Source organism: Sinocyclocheilus rhinocerous, unplaced genomic scaffold (genome assembly GCF_001515625.1).
Source record: "Sinocyclocheilus rhinocerous isolate Xijiao unplaced genomic scaffold, SAMN03320098_v1.1 scaffold148, whole genome shotgun sequence".
Lineage (NCBI taxonomy): Eukaryota > Metazoa > Chordata > Actinopteri > Cypriniformes > Cyprinidae > Sinocyclocheilus > Sinocyclocheilus rhinocerous.
In genome coordinates, this window is record NW_015653472.1 from 3,486,585 (window position 1) to 3,506,064 (window position 19,480).

At 36.1% G+C, this 19,480-nt stretch overlaps 1 protein-coding gene across 3 annotated transcripts in view; it reads left to right on the forward strand.

The window, feature by feature from the left end:
* Nucleotides 1–19,480, forward strand: part of LOC107716212 (rho guanine nucleotide exchange factor 25-like) — a 66,365-nt gene that overhangs the window by 34,460 nt on the left and 12,425 nt on the right. For all 3 annotated transcript variants that reach the window (XM_016522587.1, XM_016522588.1, XM_016522589.1), the window contains 6 exons: nucleotides 8,003–8,310; nucleotides 9,540–9,650; nucleotides 16,908–17,032; nucleotides 17,364–17,430; nucleotides 17,774–17,877; nucleotides 18,114–18,183. In XM_016522587.1, the coding sequence (XP_016378073.1) occupies nucleotides 8,003–8,310; nucleotides 9,540–9,650; nucleotides 16,908–17,032; nucleotides 17,364–17,430; nucleotides 17,774–17,877; nucleotides 18,114–18,183 (785 nt within the window). The remainder of the gene's footprint in view (nucleotides 1–8,002; nucleotides 8,311–9,539; nucleotides 9,651–16,907; nucleotides 17,033–17,363; nucleotides 17,431–17,773; nucleotides 17,878–18,113; nucleotides 18,184–19,480) is intronic.

Below are 19,480 nucleotides of genomic sequence, written 5' to 3' on the forward strand. Positions count from 1 at the left end.
GTGAATTTATCTTTGAATGATGTTTAAATATTTTATATTATATTATATTATATTATATTAATAGTGCAGTTTTCTAAATTAAGTTTTTAATCCAGATAAGTTTTGAATTGAAAGAAACATAACAATTTGAATTGTTGATATAAATGATAGGCCTATATATATATATATATATATATATATATATATATATTTTTTTTTTACTGAAAACATTTTCCAAGTTATTATTCTAACAACTTTTTTTTCTGGACCCCCAGAGTCCTTAGAATCAACACTGAATAAAATTCTACAGTATTTTGGCATGCGTTCATGTGTTACTTGACAATATAGCTAATACAATTACAACATTTGGATTAGGGCTGCACGATTATGACAAAAATCATAATTGTCGATTATTCCCTTGAAATTGTAATTGCGATTATTAATTACGATTATCACAATTTACATTGAATGATGTTTATACCATTGTTTAATGCAACTGCATGCCGCATTTTTATATGAAAATAAACACGCTGAAAACACTAACTGAAAAACTTTTAGTGCTTTTCTATAGTATTACGCCTCAAATGTCAACAATACATCGGATGTTTAAATATTTTATATTATATTATATTATATTATATTAATAGTGCAGTTTTCTAAATTAAGTTTTTAATCCAGATAAGTTTTGAATTGAAAGAAACATAACAATTTGAATTGTTGATATAAATGATAGGCCTATATATATATATATATATATATATATTTTTTTTTTTACTGAAGCAAGTGAATTAATTAATTAATTAATTAATTAACTGATAAATAAAACAAAACTGTTTGCTTTAATGACAAAATCATAAAACCTTTTCTATTATTTTCTCTACGGTTTCTGCTTCCCACTACTATTTTGAAGTTTAAATTAAAATTTGAATCCCAGATTTTCCACATTGGTCTCAAACTTTTTTTGCTTTGATCACCATTAAGAAGTATGTTGTATGCTTCTTTCTCAGACAGTCTGGAAAGTTTTTAGCAAGTGTCTTAAAATATGCATTATCCCAGAGCACAGAGATTGTGAAGCTCAGAAAAGGGAACAATCCCTTCTGTTGCACCAGACTTCTTATAAAGACCGGGCTCAGATGGGAGTGAGAGAGATTTAGAAATAAGGAAGAGAATTGTGGAGAGAGAGAGAGAGAGATGGCTGAGTTAGAAGAACGGCACAGCATTAGCTGATCACTGGGGACGAGGTGAGCTCAGGCTTAATATTTAGCTTAATTCAGTTTTTAATTATCAATTTTGTTGAGCGGTGCAGTGGCTGCATTATCAGAATGCCTCTTTGTAATCTCTCCTGGCTCTCAGACACACCATTACAGGAATGAGTTCACACACACACACACATACACACACACACACACACACACACACACACACTTCAGACTGACAGGAGAGCAGTTTTTCAATTCAATATTACATCCCCTCTTCTCCCTGTCAGCCAATGTCAGAGTGATGGAGAGCGACACACTTAACCCAGTCAGAAAAACATCTAGAACGCCTTTGCAGTGCTGGATGGGTATTATGTTAATTCCCTGGATCCCCTAGTTGGTGAAATACTGGGTTGTCTTAATGTAGCAAAACTCCTGCATCATTGGAGTTCAGTGGCAAACCACGGGCGGAAGGGTGGCATGATTGATGTGACATGGAACACTAAGAGATAATTGGTTGTGCTGTGTTGGTTGCCATGGTGAGGTATGCAGGACGTAAATCGTGCGATTAACCATGAGATATACCAATGTATCCAACTCACAGTAGGTTTTAATGTTTTACAGCATTAATTTCTCAAAACCCTTGCATCTGCGTGTACATGCATAGACGCATTGATCTGAATCATAGGAATTGGAACTCTTTTAGTTCATGAGTGTGAATTGGAATGACAGGAAGAGTTTACTGAAATACAATTCAAAGAAAGTCATGAACCAAAAAAAAAAAAAAAAAAAATTTTTGAACTTCAGACTGACAGGAGAGCAGTTTTTCAATTCAATATTACATCCCCTCTTCTCCCTGTCAGCCAATGTCAGAGTGATGGAGAGCGACACACTTAACCCAGTCAGAAAAACATCTAGAACGCCTTTGCAGTGCTGGATGGGTATTATGTTAATTCCCTGGATCCCCTAGTTGGTGAAATACTGGGTTGTCTTAATGTAGCAAAACTCCTGCATCATTGGAGTTCAGTGGCAAACCACGGGCGGAAGGGTGGCATGATTGATGTGACATGGAACACTAAGAGATAATTGGTTGTGCTGTGTTGGTTGCCATGGTGAGGTATGCAGGAAGTAAATCGTGCGATTAACCATGAGATATACCAATGTATCCAACTCACAGTAGGTTTTAATGTTTTACAGCATTATTTTCTCAAAACCCTTGCATCTGCGTGTACATGCATAGACGCATTGATCTGAATCATAGGAATTGGAACTCTTTTAGTTCATGAGTGTGAATTGGAATGACAGGAAGAGTTTACTGAAATACAATTCAAAGAAAGTCATGAACCAAAAAAAAAAAAAAAAAAAAATTAAATATTGTATTTTTTTTTATGTTTATCTATCGTATTTAATAATCTATCTATCATATTCACCATGGTATTGATATGTAATTTGATTTATAAAATATAATGAAATATTAATATATTTAATAAATATAATTTATGTTGCATTTCAAACATTGATTATTAATAATTATATGGGAAGTACCCCATATGTAGTGGTAAGATAATGTTTATGAGTAATTCTTACTAAAATGAAATTGGGAAAAAAATATTTTAAACATCTTATTCAATTTATTGAAATTAAATTCTTCCTTCAGTTCAAATTTGAATTAAATTCAGCATCCTGTTGCCTGGCTTATTCTGAAATTGAATCGAATTTAAAAGTCATTCTCTATTCAGTTCTACATGGTGCTCAGCTGTATTTTGTGGGTCTGAGTATATGTTGCAGGCCTGGAGTCAGGACTCTTATTTTCTTTACTTCCTACAAAGTTATATCGAATTGTTTTTGCTGTCTTGTTTGCAGTCTGTTTTCAAGCGATACAGAATGTTAGTTTTTCTTTCTCTGTCTCTTCCTGTATCCACTGTGCCTTAAACTTGTGTTTGTTCAAGACCTTTCCCTTCCCTCCTATTTTGAGCCCCTGCTCTCCTCTGTCCATTCATCTTTCCATCTCAGATCCCCTTACACTCACCCACCACTCGTGCTTTCATGTTGACTTTGTTGCTGAGGGCCGACGAAACAGCCCACTGGCCGCTTTGAGCTGAAACACATGCTCTCAGAAATTACGGCGGCCCTGCCAGTGGGGGACTGCGTGGAAATTCTGTTTTCTTCCGTCCAACTGAGCCAACCTTAGATAACTATTCAGTCTCTGTGCAGGTTTGTTTTCACTGCGCTCTCTCGTTTCCGTCTTGCTTGGCTAATGTGTTGTGTGGGCACTCATTTTGCAGGAGAGGTTTCCGGTGATGGAGACTGGAGTTTCGGGTGCCTGTGGCTCTCTGCCGTTTGGACAAAACAGCATGTTCTTTTTGTGTAGTAAAAGGCTGTTCGGTAGCCCTGAGGTCTGGGAAATTTGTTTCGTACCTAAGTGTTTTTCTGCCCATATTTACAGGTTACAGAATTCACACTGTGTCTACTTTCTGTTCAGTAAATCGGACTGAATCCAGATTATTTAAGCAGTTTATAGCTACAGTTTGGGCTTTGGGTTGTATTCTGTGTAGATTAATTAACATTTTAATGTAAATGTGATCCCACTCCTTATGTAAATTAGGTTTCACAATGATCAAGCTTGTAATATCAATAGCCATTCATTATAAATGGCCAGCTGCTGATTACCATTTTATAATTTATGGACATTATTAAAAGAAATATTCAATGTAGTAACCCAGAAACCACTTGATGTTTGAGGATAGAGCTGTTGCTGCACTAATACACTGCTTTAGTGAAGAGAGACCGAATCCAGAGGAATTTTTCTATTGCTCAGAGGTTACTCTTTCATGCCTCAGGAGATCTGGATTTCTTGGTCATGTCTAATTCAGTGTTATTTTAGTATGACATTAGTTTAATTTGTATTAGTTTTTGTTTTTATATAGAAATATTTCCATATAGCTTTAATTAAGTTTTTGTTGTTGTTTGTTTTAGTAATTTTACTTTATAATTAGTACTTTATTTTATTTCATTTATTTTTAATACTTAATTTTATATGAATATCAGTTAATTGCCAAAGCAACATTTCGAATTTTCATTTAAATTATTTAAGTTTTTCATCTAATATTTATATTTAATCTCCATTTGAATTACCAAAAAAAATTTTTTTTAATGGTTTTTAAATAGTTTTTCATCATTTCAATTACCAGAAAATGTTATTTTATTTATTTATTTATTTATTTATAATTTTTGAGTTTGTTTTTAGTTTTTGATAACAATAACAAACAGAAATTAATGTGATTAACTAAAATTTATTTTTTTCTTTGCAGACTTTGACAATTTGGTAATCTCTGAAAATTGCTGGCATCTCCTAATCTCTAGAGGAGAGTGAGATTACTAGGGTCTTTTTGTCAGCACAAAAATCTGAGATTTACTTAATCTATTGCTCTCCATTTAATCTCAGAAGCAACTGAGATATTTAAGATATCTCATTTGTAATTTTTTTCCCCATTAAAAACTTACTGTATATTCTGGAAAAAATAACTAGGGTGTACTGTTTAATTACCATGTACAGAAACAGATTTAAAAGATATTGCATAAAGAAATCTCATGATATATTCTCTCTAGTTTCCCCTTCACTGAAGCTATCTAGCTATTAAGGAAAATCCGTCCTAATGTGTTGAGCACTCAGTCAGTGCTATATTAAGAGGATCTCTCTATGCACACCACCAGCACTTAAGCATAGCGGCTTTCAAATCAATTCAGCTTTTCTGTTTACCAGCAATCAAAATGGAGCATCTCTTCCTGCAATTTCAGCATCGCTCTACAAGGTGTGCTTTACAGTTTTTCAAAAAACCTTGGGTCTCCATTTGCATGCTCTGCTGCATTGCATCATGTTACTTCAACAAATACTTGGACTTTTTAAAACTGCATGTGGGATATAGTGATGGATAACGCATTGTTTCATGTGGGTTTCACCGCTGATTTGTGGAGGATACGGTAAGCTGTCGCTGCCGGTTCCCAACAGCCTTTAGTTCCTGATAACATTCAGTTCCCTGCTTTAAAAAACAAAACATGGTAATGAATTGGTTTTTGCTTTTTCATAACTGCCACTCTTTCTTAATCCGTCGGGTCCATACTGAGTGCGGAATGAAACCATTCCTTTCTTTTGTGCCCCGTGTGGAGACACAGGAGGAACAGTCTGGCATGTCGCTCACACAGAGAACTGTTCCTCTCTGAGAACACAGCAGCACGGTATCAGGAAAGCAGCTTTGCCCTGCTGTTTAGCCAGCAATAAGAGTTATAATCCTTCCACTTTAGGTTCTGCTGAATTCCATTTGGGTTGAGGTCAGCTCCATTATTACACTGATTATTCCCCGACGAAAGTGGAAAGTTTGTGGATTAGATCTCGACAGGGGTTGTTTCTCTGTGTATCAGCACAAATTCTAGGTCAGTTCTGCTACACAAAACATTAGCTTAATAAATTAGTTGGACCTCTGCGTTGTTCTCTGTTCTATCTAGAGTCTGAGAGACCCCTAGGCCATTTTAATAGCTTATGCCTCAGGTCCCCTTACACAAATATTCTCTGATTAGTGTATACGGTACAATAGTGTATTTTGTGCCATTGTTTTTGTGTCTTTATTCTGCATAAAAACGTTTTACAAGCTTTCAAGTGTTTTTTTTATTTTTTTATTTTTGCTTTCAAATCTGTTTTTGTTTGTTAGAAACATTTTTCTTACACATTATTTTTTTTTAGGCATAGTCAAAATAATTTGCTGAAAATTTATTTAAGGGTCATCCAAGATGTAGATGAGTTTGTTTCTTCATCGAAACTATTAATTACTGTAGCATCACTTGTTCACCAATGGATCCAGTGGATCAGTGAATGGGTGCTGTCAGAATGAGAGTCCAAACTGCTAATATAAACATCACAATAATCCACAAGTAATCCAAATCACTCCAGTACATCAATTAACGTCCTGTGAAGCGAAAAGCTGGGTATTTGTAATCAGTCCATCAAGACGTTCTAACTGTAAACCGAGTCCATACGAGTCCGAGACTTTTTTCCCTTAAATATTTTCAAATCTCAATAAAGTTTTGCTCTCAAAACACTTTTTGTTTGTATAAGAAAATGCTTTGCTTGCAAGAAAAAAGTTTTCTTACACAAACGAAAACAGTTTTGAGAGCAAAACTGATTGAGATTCAAAAAGATAAGGGAAAAAAATATTGTTTGGGCTTGCAAAACTTTTTGGGATGTGCAATAAATACTCAAAAATATCCTCCTAGTATTCCAGATAGTTGTTTATTTGAATTTGTTTTATTGTTTGTTTTTGCTGAAATGAAAACCAATGTAAATCACATTTCACACTAAAAAATGCATGTCTAATTTGTGATTAAAGCTGCCTACTGAGTTTTCAGTCTGTTGAAGTAACATTTAAAAAGGGAAACTAAAGCTTAGCATCACAATTACTATTAGATAAATACCGGTTTAGCAATGGTATGTAGCAGGTACTGACACAGCCTGACATCTGGTCACAGCACCTCGTGTCTCTGGGCAAAGTGTGTGTGTGTGTGTGTGTGTGTGTGTTTGTGCCGTCCTGTCAGGCTGCGTTCGGCTGAATCAAGAGGTCAAACAGGGGATGGATTAGACAGGTGAGAGACTGAAACATGCGAAGTCTGTCCATGCTGCCGCTGATAACCTCAGACAGCCACTGTTCTGGGTCAGGAAGAGAGTAGTGGGGGGCGTGAGGCACAACATAGAGAGAGAACAAAAAAAGTTGGTGACCTTCCGTGGACAAGAATTAAAGTATGCTTCCTGTGCACATCCCCCCCCCCTGTTCTTTTCCCAGGGTCCCTCTGACTCCAGCACCGCAATCTCCGCTTGAGCCTCGACTTTGGGGCGGGGTCTATATTTAGCTCTCGAGGGTCACATGACAGCTTGGCTAACCAGTGTAGAGAAGGCCTAAACCAGTTTGAGAAGTCCTCATGTGGGACTAACTGGGATGTGTGGCACGAGGCCTGTCTGCACGGGTCATATACTAACACTCTGTCTGCACGGGTCATATACTAACACACACACACGCATTCAGTAATGACAGCGTGCAAGTTGCGTACTTAGAGATTCTCATGCAGAATTTCCGTTGGACACACAACAGGTGCATATGCACACAATTTTATTATTATTATTTATTTATTTTTCAAAATGAGAGAGTTAGTAATCAGTATATTACTTTCCAAAAACATCTATCTCCATTAAAGTGTTTATCCATAAACTATAATTGTACGCCACTCTTTTAGTGCATCCTTGTGCTTCATAAAGATGCACTCTCATCTAAGCAGAAAGATCTTCAAATGAAGCCAAGTGTGTCATTATCTAAACCAGTTGATGCACAATAAACTCCTTTTATATTAACCTAGACTAGTGATTAGTTACTTAGGTTTTATGGAACTAATAATGAGATATAATGCACATCACAACTGCTTTCAACATTGATAATAATAAGAAATATTTCTTGAGCACCAAATCAGCATATTAGAAAAAAAATCTGAAGGATCATGTGACACTGAAGACTGGAGTGAAGTGCCTGTAGTTGAAGAAACTAGTCACAGGCCTGAAGCCTGAGATGGGAAAAATGCTTTACAATGCCGCAGCTATGGGCCACATTTAGTGTTATAGTGTGTTTATGTAGAGTGTGTTTATGTTTAAGACAGATTTATTTTGTTTTCCCTCTGCTGTCGTCCTTTCAGATGGTTATTCCCGACTTAATTCCTCTTCCCTCTCTCTCTCTCTCTCTCTCTCTCTCTCTCTCTCTCTCTCTCTTTCTTCCCTCTCTCTGTCTGTACAGACTCATACTCGGCTGCTGGCAGTGAGGGCAGTATCTCCACCTCGGTGGCCTCTCTCCCACCACAGGCTTCGGGCAGTTCAGCCCCAAACTCCCCAGGCTCCCGTCGCTCTGTCAGCACCCTGAAGAAATGGCTGACCAATCCAGTGCGTAAGCTGAGCGCCGGGGCGACCGGAACGGCCAAGGGAGAGCGGCAGGTCCGTAGACTGGAGGGCAAACCCCCACCTCCACCCACCAGGAGCAGCCAAGACCTGGGCAGCCCACAAACAGAGGAGCAGTTCACCATCCTGCCAGTCATAGACAAAGACCTGGTGAGAAAAACTGTTTGATGTGTATTATTTTCCTTATAAAAAAGGACAATAATAACTAAATAAATGTTGTCTGCTGCTTTAATTGCTTGAGCTTTTAAAAGTCTGGGGGATCTGATTGGCTATCAATATTTTTTTTATCATTAATCAGCCAAAAAAAAAATTCTTCTGAAAGAGATTTCAACAATATTGTTCTCCTGTGTCATTATCATTATAGCTGTGGTGTGAACATCCCCTATTCTCATAAAATTAGAAGGATTTGTAAAAATATATCTTTATTGTTATCATTATTGTTATAATTTTTTATAGTTATTGTCCTTGGTATGAACGGAAAAACATTTCCATTACTTGAAATAAACGTTCAATACTAAATATGAAATAATACAAATATATTTTATTTTAGCTAGTTGGCAAGGCAGCATTTCTCATTTTCATTTAGTTTAGTAACTAAACACATTTTTTTTTATTAGAACTAAATGGAAATAGAATAAAATGGATAAATAAAAAATAATTTAAAAACTATATAGACATCACAAAGACAAAAACTAATAAAAAATGACAAAAACACAAAACAAAATTACTAAAACATGAACTAAACTGAAAGTGAAACAGAAAATATAAGAATAAAATCTAATTAAAATATTTACAAAAATTATAATATACAGCAATTCTCAAAAACTAAATTAGCTAAAATGAATAAATAACAATAAATAAAAACTGCATATACATATAAAAAAAAAAAACTCAACAAAATGACTTTTTAGCTAAAATTAGTTAAAAGTGAAAACAAAAAATATAAAAATAAAACCAAATTCAAAATATTATCAAAACTATGATACGAAAATAACACTTCCATAACAATGCAGACTCAATATTTTTCATAAACAGTATCAACAAGCCTTCTTGTGTTTAATCTCTCACAGAAAACATCAGTTAACATCACAGTACAGGTGTTGCTCTGTTTTTCATTACGGCGTGTGAATTGCACCACACTGTGCAGCCAACTGCTCACTAGAGCCCTGTGGTTCACTTCTGTCTGAATGAACTGTTCAATGTGACCTTTCATCGCTGTGACCCTCTAACACACCCGCTTGTCATAGTCACAACGATAGAGGAATTATGGGTCAGCTTTATTTTGACCTGAGTATTGATGTTTGTGAAAGACCGTGAAGGTTGTGGTTCCTGGTTCTTTTTAAGCAGTATTGTGTGTGTGTGTGTGTGTGTGTGTGCAGGAGTGGAGAGATGGCCTGCCTGCTCTTGATGACTGCGATCCAGGCGTCCAGCAGTCCTACAGCTTCCATTCGGACTTTCCACAGGGATCCACCACACTAGGACGAACACAAGTAAGTCAGATTGACAGAATCAGACTTTTGGCTTCATTTGGAATGCTTTTTAAAACCATACACTTACTTTTTAATAATTTTTTTTGTCAAGCGTTTTGCTTGACAAAATTAAGTCACCTTTATATATATATGGCGCTTTGTACAATATAGATTGTTTCAAAGCAGTTTCATGGTAATAAACAGAAAGGTAACAGAATCAATGACAAATTTTGCTGTAAAGCAGCTCTAAAAAGTCAATAGTGTCATTATTCAGCTCGTGTCAGATTAATGTTGATTCATTTCAGTTCAATTACAGTTTTGATGTTGCAAAATTCATCAGTTGTGACAAATTCGATTCAGCTATAAAGCAGCTTTACAAAAGACAACATCATCATCCAGCTCCATTCAGTTCAAGTTTTCAAAGTGTGCATGTGCTCATTCTTTAAATTTGATGTTTAAATAATTTATTTAAAAATGATATAATTCAGATATTTGTATTTATCTAGATGCTTTTTGTGGTCACTGTAGGTGTGATCAAGTATCTTGTTTACCCGCTTCTTCATGTATCTCAAATTAAACCTTTGAACATCAGAATTTCAGACTTCATACTGTCCATCAAAAGTCTCTGGGCATGGCATCTGAAGCTGAGGCAACTATACAGTGTCTCTTAGTAAGAATGACTATGGGAAAGAGAAAACAAGTAAGGAGGTTATAAGGGACTTAGGAGCTTTCTGTCAGCTTGCACATGGGGGTTTGATGTGTTTATATCCACACTGAGGGTGAGAGAGGCCAGATGGTCATTTGACTGATGGGTCATTTGTTTCCAGGCTCTCTCCCACAGGTTGAACCTTTAAAAGTAAAAACACACATTGATAAAACACACTTCCTCGTATGTTCTTGTAAAGTGGGGTCCAAAAGACTTCTATTTTGTATTTTCTATTTTTTTATACATTTTTATATAACAAATTACTCCGCCATTCAAAAGAGATCACCCTTGTGCAACCTTTTGGACATTTTTGTCCTTTTCAGTTTTTTTTTTTTTTTATAATTTTGCCTGTGTTATTGCCAACTGCATACATTTTGGCACAGGTGTGTATTTTTATTGGAATTTTACTATTTCACTTCCATTTCCTTTAATAAATCTAATTTGCACTAGGTACACAAAATAGTTCCTCTCAGGACCTTAAGGACAAAAATGTCCCCATTGAAACTGCTATTTTTAATCACAGTGCCATTTAACTGTGTAGCGAATCAGCTCACGGGGAAATATGAATAATTAATCATAACTAGTTATAATTGACTATAAATATTTAGATCCGCTGTAAGTATTTACTTGACCTCTCAGGGTCAACTGTCTGTCAATTCTAAGAACGTTCATTTCCTGGTTAAAGGAAATAACTTTCTTACTGTACAATTCTACACAGAGCCTGTAGCATAAATCTGCATGATTAAGGGAGAGAGAGAAAAACTCTACTGTACTGCAAATCACAAATCCAAGCAATGTGTGCTCCAGCAGAGTTTTGCTGGCATCTAATGGGGAAAATTTGGTACTGTGCCCAAACAAAATCTTACTGAAAGCAAATTTTTTGAGATATCAACCTCAAATTTGGAACACAACTTGTTTAGATTTATTTCTTTGATTTTCTAGCAGGTTTAGAGTTCAACATGTTTCATAAAATATATATTTTATATAAAATATTGTTCATAACTCATTTTCATAAACTTAATCCTCTTTAACTTTTTTTGGTTTCACTTTTTAAACTTTTGTTTACTTCAACAATAATCTGCCATGGGTCTTCTTTAAAATGAGACCAAACTTAAGTCTGTGCTCCCAAGCTTCAAATTATTATGACAGTTTTTTGACATGGACATTTTTGTCCTCTATGGACCCATGTGTAACTTTTTTTAATTGACGCACAAGGGTTAAGTTTTTTTTAATGTCTTTTATGCTTACCCAGGCTGAATTTATGTAATCAAAATACAGTAAAAAAAAAACTGTAATATAGTGAAATATTGTTGCAAATTAAATGAACTGTTTTCTGTTTTAATATATTTTAAAATGTAATTTATTCCTGTGATGACAAAGCTGATTCTTGAACTGATTTGGCACTCAAGAAACATTTCTTATTATTATCAATGTTGAAAAAAGTTGTGCTGCTTAATATTTTTGTGGAAACTGTTTACAGGATTCTTTGATGAATTCAAAGTTCAAAAGAACAATTTATTTAAACTAAAAATCTTTTGCAACATTATACATTTATTTACTGTCACTTTTGATCAATGGTAATGCATCCTACCTGAATAAAAATATTAATTTCTTTAAAAAAAAAACCTCACTGACCCCAAACTAAACAGTAGCATCTATTATCAACATAACAATTTCAGTGAAAATTAAACTGGTGCATTAACATGAATCTCTTTTTTCTATCCTCTTCTTTCTAGTGCTAAATTAATCTCAGATTTTCAATGTGTTCTTACATTATGTACCCTACTGCACCTTAGTCGTGGTATTGAAGGTGGGAGAGAGCGCTGTACATTCACTCCCCCCACCTACAATCCCTGCCGGTACGAGACTCGAACCCGCAACCTTTGGGTTACGAGTCCGACTCTCTAACCATTAGGCCACGACTTCCCCTTTTGTATGTGCATGTACACTCTCTGAGCCAGAACACTTAAATTAATACAAAACACTGTGCACAACACACACATAGACAATCACAATAGCCGGAAGAGAGTGAATGTACATCCAAATTGATGGCTAAATGCGGTAACATTCATCATTCTATTCCATCATTCCATCAGAAGGTGAGTGATGAAAGGTAATTATGACCAGAGGTGCAAAACAACAAGGGGAGGAGACTGAGATCTCAAGCACTGTGATTATAATCGGAAATGAATTTATTACAGAAACAACATGAACTCTAGACATGTAAGTTATACTAATTACAGTGTCATGCATCATTTGCAAGTACAGTTGTTGCTGCATTTACATTAAATACATTCTAGTCTTTTCAAATTACACTACTTTTTGGTCTGTAAGATTTATTTTTCATTTGAAAGAAGTCCGTTATGCTCACCAAGTCTGCATTGTTTGATGAAAAATACAGTAAAAAACGTAAATGTGTGAAATACTATTGCAATTTACAACAGAGGTTTTCTATTTTAATATATTTTAATGTAATTTATTCCTGTGATGGCACTGGAATTTTCTTCAGTGTCACATGATGCTTCAGAAATCATTCTAATATGTTGATTTGCTGCTCAAGAAACAATTCTTATTATTATAAATGTTGGAAACAATGCTGTATTATATTTTTGTGTCAAACCGTAATATAGTGGCCAAAGGTGAGTTTATTATTAGTAATTTCCCCCCCTTAATAGCTAATACAGGTATTTTTGTCTTATGTAGATGTTTACGTATTTTTTCCTGGACAACAAGACAAACATTTTGCAGTTTATATTGGGTTTAATCACTTGGTATTGGCGTTGCTCTTCAGTGTTCTGCATTACTCTGTAACTTCCTGCCTCTCTCCATGGTGAGGCTGAGGTGTAGTTTATATCATAGTCATTTCTGTCTCTGATTCAGCTCAGCTGACACCCTACTTTGTACCTGACACAGAAACATTTGCTGTGGGGATCCAGCGTGAGTTTATTATTTGTTGGCTAATGGAAAATTCTTGAATGAATATGTAAGCACTCCTCGGATCCGGCCTGTCTCCCGGACGGAGGAACGCAGCACATGTTTATCAAACTGGCAGTTTTGTTTTATTCCCCACACAAATGGAGGTCTGACACAGCACTTTGAGCGAGGAACCACTCATGATATGACGTGAGTCTCCGCATACCCTACATTAAAAGCAGGGGAAAAGGACGTTGGATTACCTAAGCTAACTTTAACAATTTCCTGTAGAAAAACAACAACCAATATGATCTTGCTTTTTATTTAAGGTCCAAGTAAAGTCTCTGGGCTTCTGGGTGGAAAAAAAGCTGTGCAGATAAAAAAAGGGTGAAGTGCAAGAGTGGGGGTTCTCCTGCGGGCTGTACCAAAAAACATCTGGAAATTATCTGAGTAGACCTGTGAGCCAGGCAGGAGTAATCGCACTGCTCTAAAACACACAAACACCACCCGCACCAGAAAACAACACAACAGTGTAATACAATACTCAGACAGGCTTGACGGCACGAACACATCAGCAAAGTGTGGGGCATAAGGCTGGACTACAACATAGCACAATGGAGAAATACAACACATTATACACATGATTTACACAACCGTTCAGCAGTTTGGGGTCAGTAAGTTTGGATTTTATTTTTTAAAGAAACAAATATTTTTGTTCAGCCAGGACATTAACTGTTTTCATCATTGCTAATAATCTTTCTTTAGCACCAAATCAGCATATTAGAGTTTCTGAAGGATCATGTGACACTGAAAACTGAAGTAATGGCTGCTGAAAATTTAGCTTTGTCGTCACAGAAATAATTTGTTTAACTTTTAAAATCTATATCAGTAGAAATAAAATCTTACTTTCTGTTGTAGACTGGTCATTCTTTTTCATGCAATTCCAATGAATGATGACTGAAGCTTGCAAGCTTCAAAAAGAGTGCAAATATAGTGCCTATAGACACACAACACAATAACACTTTTATAAGCAAAGGAAGTGCTTTGTAAAGCTCCTGTAAACAAACAAACTTGAAAAAAGCGATAACATATTAAATGGATAGAAATATGCTCTCCATCACACTCTTAGCATAGGAATCCTTGCTTTGAGGAGGATGTGTGACTTTAGTGGTATTGTGTGTATGAGAGAAAGAGAGCGAGAGACCGGGGTCCTGAGAATGAAGATAAAGTGATGCTTCACAGGTGACTGTGGCATTAACCAAGCAGCTAAACAGCTTTGGTTAAAGGGCAGATCTTATCTGGCCTTTAGTGCATTTAAAAAGCAGGGAAACACGATAAATGGGTGTAATTGCTTTTTTGTTTTTTTTTGTAGAGATGATTTTGATTCTAACAAAATGGTAATATGTCTGTTGATGTACAGTACACTATCACCATTGATTTTGTCATACTGCAGTGGTGATGCATAATATTATACGCAGTGTTCGAACTATACCGTGGACTTTGGGGGAGCCCACTTGATTTTTTTTAATAACGGGGGGGGGGGTCGTGCGCTTTCTTACAATGGGCTTACAATGACTTACAAAGATACATAACAGCTACAAGTGTATGCACTACTTGCTTTATGCAAGCACTATATAGGATAAATCACTATACAGGATTTACCCTATTATACTTTATCGACACGAATTGATAGGTGAAACAACAAACAGCCACCCACAAATAGTCTATAAACAAAGCATCAGGCTGTCTTTGAGTTCACATGAACAACGGTTAAAGTTATTCGTCGTCAGGCTACAGAAGAATACCATAATTCCTCCGTTCAATTAGGCCTAAGACATCGAGAGTCACGCAGACCTATAACAACCCAGCCACAACACATAATTGCGAATTTCATGCCTTACCTTAACACAGAATCGACGACAGAGCCCAGCGTTTATTTTTTTTCTACGAATCTTTGAGTTAACATGTACTAAACATGAGTGGAATTTGCACCGCAGCGCCCCCACACCTTGATGCTCATGACAAGAATAGCATGTATAGTTATCTTTATTGAAGTTAATTAGGTTTAAATCGCCGTCATGCATGAATGAATGATATTTTTGCAATTTTACACATAATAATTCACGATGATCACATTACACAAAACTGAAATTGCACGTCAAAATAACACATTGTCAATATTTTTTGAGACCCCCCAAAATTTCACAAATCCCGTTTTCAGGGGAGCTCATGTCTTATTAAGGGGAGCCGAGCTCCCCCGTAGTTCACACCCTGATTATACGCCACACAGAGCGTTCCGCATCAGTTAGATGACAAACACCAAACCTATTGTGTGTGTGGGTGCAGTTTTGCCTACATTGTGGGAACCAAATTGCTGAATTAATATGCTAAATAAATTCTTAAAGGGATAGTTCCCCCAAATATGAAAATTCTGGCATCATTCATTCACCCTCATGTCATTCCAAACCAGTGTCATTTAATTATTATTTATATATTCTTATTCTATTTATTTAGCTTATGTTTTTAGTAATTTTGTTATGTGCATTTGTCATTTTTATTGTTTTTTTTATATTTCGATTTAGCTTTAATTTATTTTTATTTCAGTTTTTGTGATTTTAGTTCTATAACTTAATTTTCAGTTAGTTGCCAAGGCTAAGTTTTGCTAAGTTTTTCATTTATTTCAGTTTTTCCAGCTAATGAAAAAAAGGTAAAAGTTTTCATTTTAGTTAACAATAACAACACTGTTCCAAATCAAAACCTGTATGACATAAAACAATATTTTAAGAAAGTCACAATGTGTTTTTTTTTCTTTGTCCATACAATGAAAGCTAATGGTCACCAAAGATGTTTGATTCTATGGAACATAAATGTAATTCGTTCCGTATTAAATCACTTGTGAGTGTGGAACATATCTGAGTGATTTTAGCACAATGCTATGCGGTTGCACAATGCAATCCTATTTTATCTTTCACTAGGTAAAAATTGTAAGTAAGTTGTAAAAGAACACCATTTCACAACAAGTTTCAGGATTTGACGTTTTATTCACGTCTGTAGCACAAATGGTGTGGGAAAAGATACTTTTGAGATATTGACGCTTTGTGGAAATCCTTAACAAGCATGACTACAAACAACTGTGAGGGACGTGACAAAGTGTGAGGATTTATAGCATAGTTTAAGTCCTAGTTTTACCTCTGATGTGGTTAACAAACACATTAACAAAGACAGGACGTCTTCAGACTTCCTCTTTCCGTCTCAAATACTGAACAACTTGGAGGGCTGTATGCATATCTATCGTCTACTAAAACAATGGTCAATATCAACCAAAACAATTTGACATGAGTTTCTGTGAGAACATTGTGACTTCATGGGGTCAGTGGCATTGAGAGTCAGGGTAGTACATCTACTCTGTCTCGTTGGTGTCATGATTATTGGTAAGTGCTGAATTCCTGTTATCATTCAATCACTGTCACCAGCAGACCCAGCATGCTCATTTCCTGTCACCTAGGCAACCTGAGCTATTACAACAGCTCATATCTTCCCAATCCACTCTCTCTCATCTGTATTATTCCTCTCTGTCCCTGCAGCCATCCCTGGAGTGAATAACATTTCAGCATTGTGTCTTGTCTCTTATTCACAGTTATCCTCCTCTGTGTCTGCAGATTACCCAGTGCACCAGCCTACAGGCTGATGACATTTGCTTTGCTTTGATGGATGACAACTCCAGCCAATCATCAGCCACCATAGACAGCGAAGAAGATCGGAAGAGTGCCTTAGAAAAAAGCATGTGTGTGAGAAATGTCCTTTATTTGCAACTTGTGTTAAGTAACATAGGAAATTCTAATTTTAGACTGCTTATGTAACAGAAATGCTTAATTTAAATCTTTTTGATGTGGTATTACTTTGAGATTTCAGTTGCAGTATTTAACAGAGCAGGCATCAGATGTTCATCAGTACACCACAGTCACGTCATCCCTGATGGAAAATCCAGTTTAAAGGGATAGTTCACCCAAAAATGATTACCCCATGATTTACTCACCCTCAAGCCATCCTAGGCATTGTTAATGTATTGAATGACTTGATGAAACCAATGAAAGCTGATCTCCTTTCTTCTGCAGGTATGTTCTGAAAGAGTTGATAGAGACAGAAAAGCTGTATGTAGCTGATCTAGGACTTATTGTGGAGGTGAGCTTTAAATATCTATTAACAAATCACATGTGGATTTGATCAACTCTGTTATGGAATGCTATCAATTTTCCTGTAATCTTAGAATGACTCAAATGCATTTCAGAGCATTTAATCACCGCAGAATTAGATTTGATGCATCAACTGACCTGAATTCCACCCAGCTGTAATACTGATCACAATATAAATCAAAGTAATGGTGCCTGGATTTAAAATATTTGGAATATGCTGATCTACATTTTTTATGAGAGTGATCACAGTTGAAATGCCTCAGATTTAATAATAAAAGAGTGTTTTTATGGGTCATGAGCTGTGGAAGTTCATCATGTTCTGTCTCTCAAAGGGCTACATGGCCACTATGAATGCAAAAGGAGTTCCAGAAGATATGAAGGGAAAAGACAAAATAGTATTCGGGAATATTCATCAGATCTACGACTGGCATAGAGAGTAGGTTTATCTGTGTTTGTGTGTGTGTATATTTCACAAATCTGACAAGACTTTCAGTATATTTCAGTATATTCCTAAACCTTCAAGTCAGTTAAGACTGAATTGTCCTCAGCTTGTCCTTGCAATTTATTTTTGGGGGAAAATCTGTGGAATTTAGTGCATGCAGATTCCATATGGTCCTGCTGATGACTTATGGTGGGCTGAATGTCTGATTCTCCCCTCTGTACTGATCTCAGTTATTTCCTGGGTGAGCTGGAGAAATGTGTGGCTGAACCTGAACGACTGGCCCAACTTTTTATCAAACATGTAAGTCTGTCTATTATTCTGTCTTTCATCTGTCTGTCTGTTTCTAGCAAGGTTGAGCAGAACTTCTCATGCACTGAGTAAACAGAGCTGAGAAAACACAGGGGTTTTTAACACGCACTCCCGTTTTAACACCCCATTTATTCTCCCATCATCCCACTCTATTTCTGTTCCCCCTCAGACACCCTGTTACTGATACGGCCCATTTGTGGATGTGTGTTTGCTTGTGTTGTGTCCATTGGCTCACAACCACAAGGGAAGAAGAGGCGGGAAAAGTAAGAGGAGGAACAACAAGCACAGCTACGTCCTTTGATAACACTGCTGCACACACCGTGTCTATTTCTGGAGTTCAGTCCTACGCTATGGACATACACACATAAATACACAACACAATTCCTGGCACCCACAGGCGTACACGTTAAAAACTAAAATTAGCAGATTTACAGTTGTGGAAGTACTTTGCAGTAATTTGTTCAAAGCTACCACATGCTGTGATACAAGTTTTGGTGGTGAATCAAAGCGTTTTGCTTAAATGAAAAGCACTGTTACTGTACGAATTGGCATCTGTCAGTGTTTGCCCTTTCTACCGTTTAATGAGTCTGAGCCCTTTGGCTAATAACTTTAAAAGACTTGAAGGGAAAAAATAAACTTATAACAAAAATCTAAAGTTTGAGTCAAACTGTGAAACAAGCGTAGTGGGAAATTGGTTGGTAATGAGAAACAGTAATGGAGGGTGAGTGAGGGCCAGACTGTCCCCCCACTCTTGTCTTTTTTCCTTTCACAAACAAGACCTTCCCCTATCTCTCTCTAATTTCCTCAGCCTCTGCTCTCACCCCGTCTTTTAACTCATACACTACATAACAAAGTTGTTAGACACCGAAGTTATGTCAGGACTTTCCAACTTCCAGTCATTGATGCGTAAGGTAATTAAATTAAGACAATGGGTTGCAAAATCCTTCAGCTGGTCTTCAACAGTCTTATAAGGACATGTCACTGCACTGGAAAAAAAAATCTGAATTAGTATGTTTTGCTATTTTCCAGTAAGCAAACAAATAACACAAATTACAAAATACCTGAAGCAAAGTTGAACAATTTTGACTCATTATTATTATTTTCCTAGTTTTAAGCATAAATTAAGCAAATTAGTGAGTTTTTTCTACTTTATAGTAAGGTTATATTTGTTAACATTAGTTAATGTATTAGGTAACATGAACTAATAATATTGTAATTTGTAAATATCCCATTGTCCTTTTGTAATTTGTGTTCATTCATAATTTTTGTGTTCATTCATAAGACATCA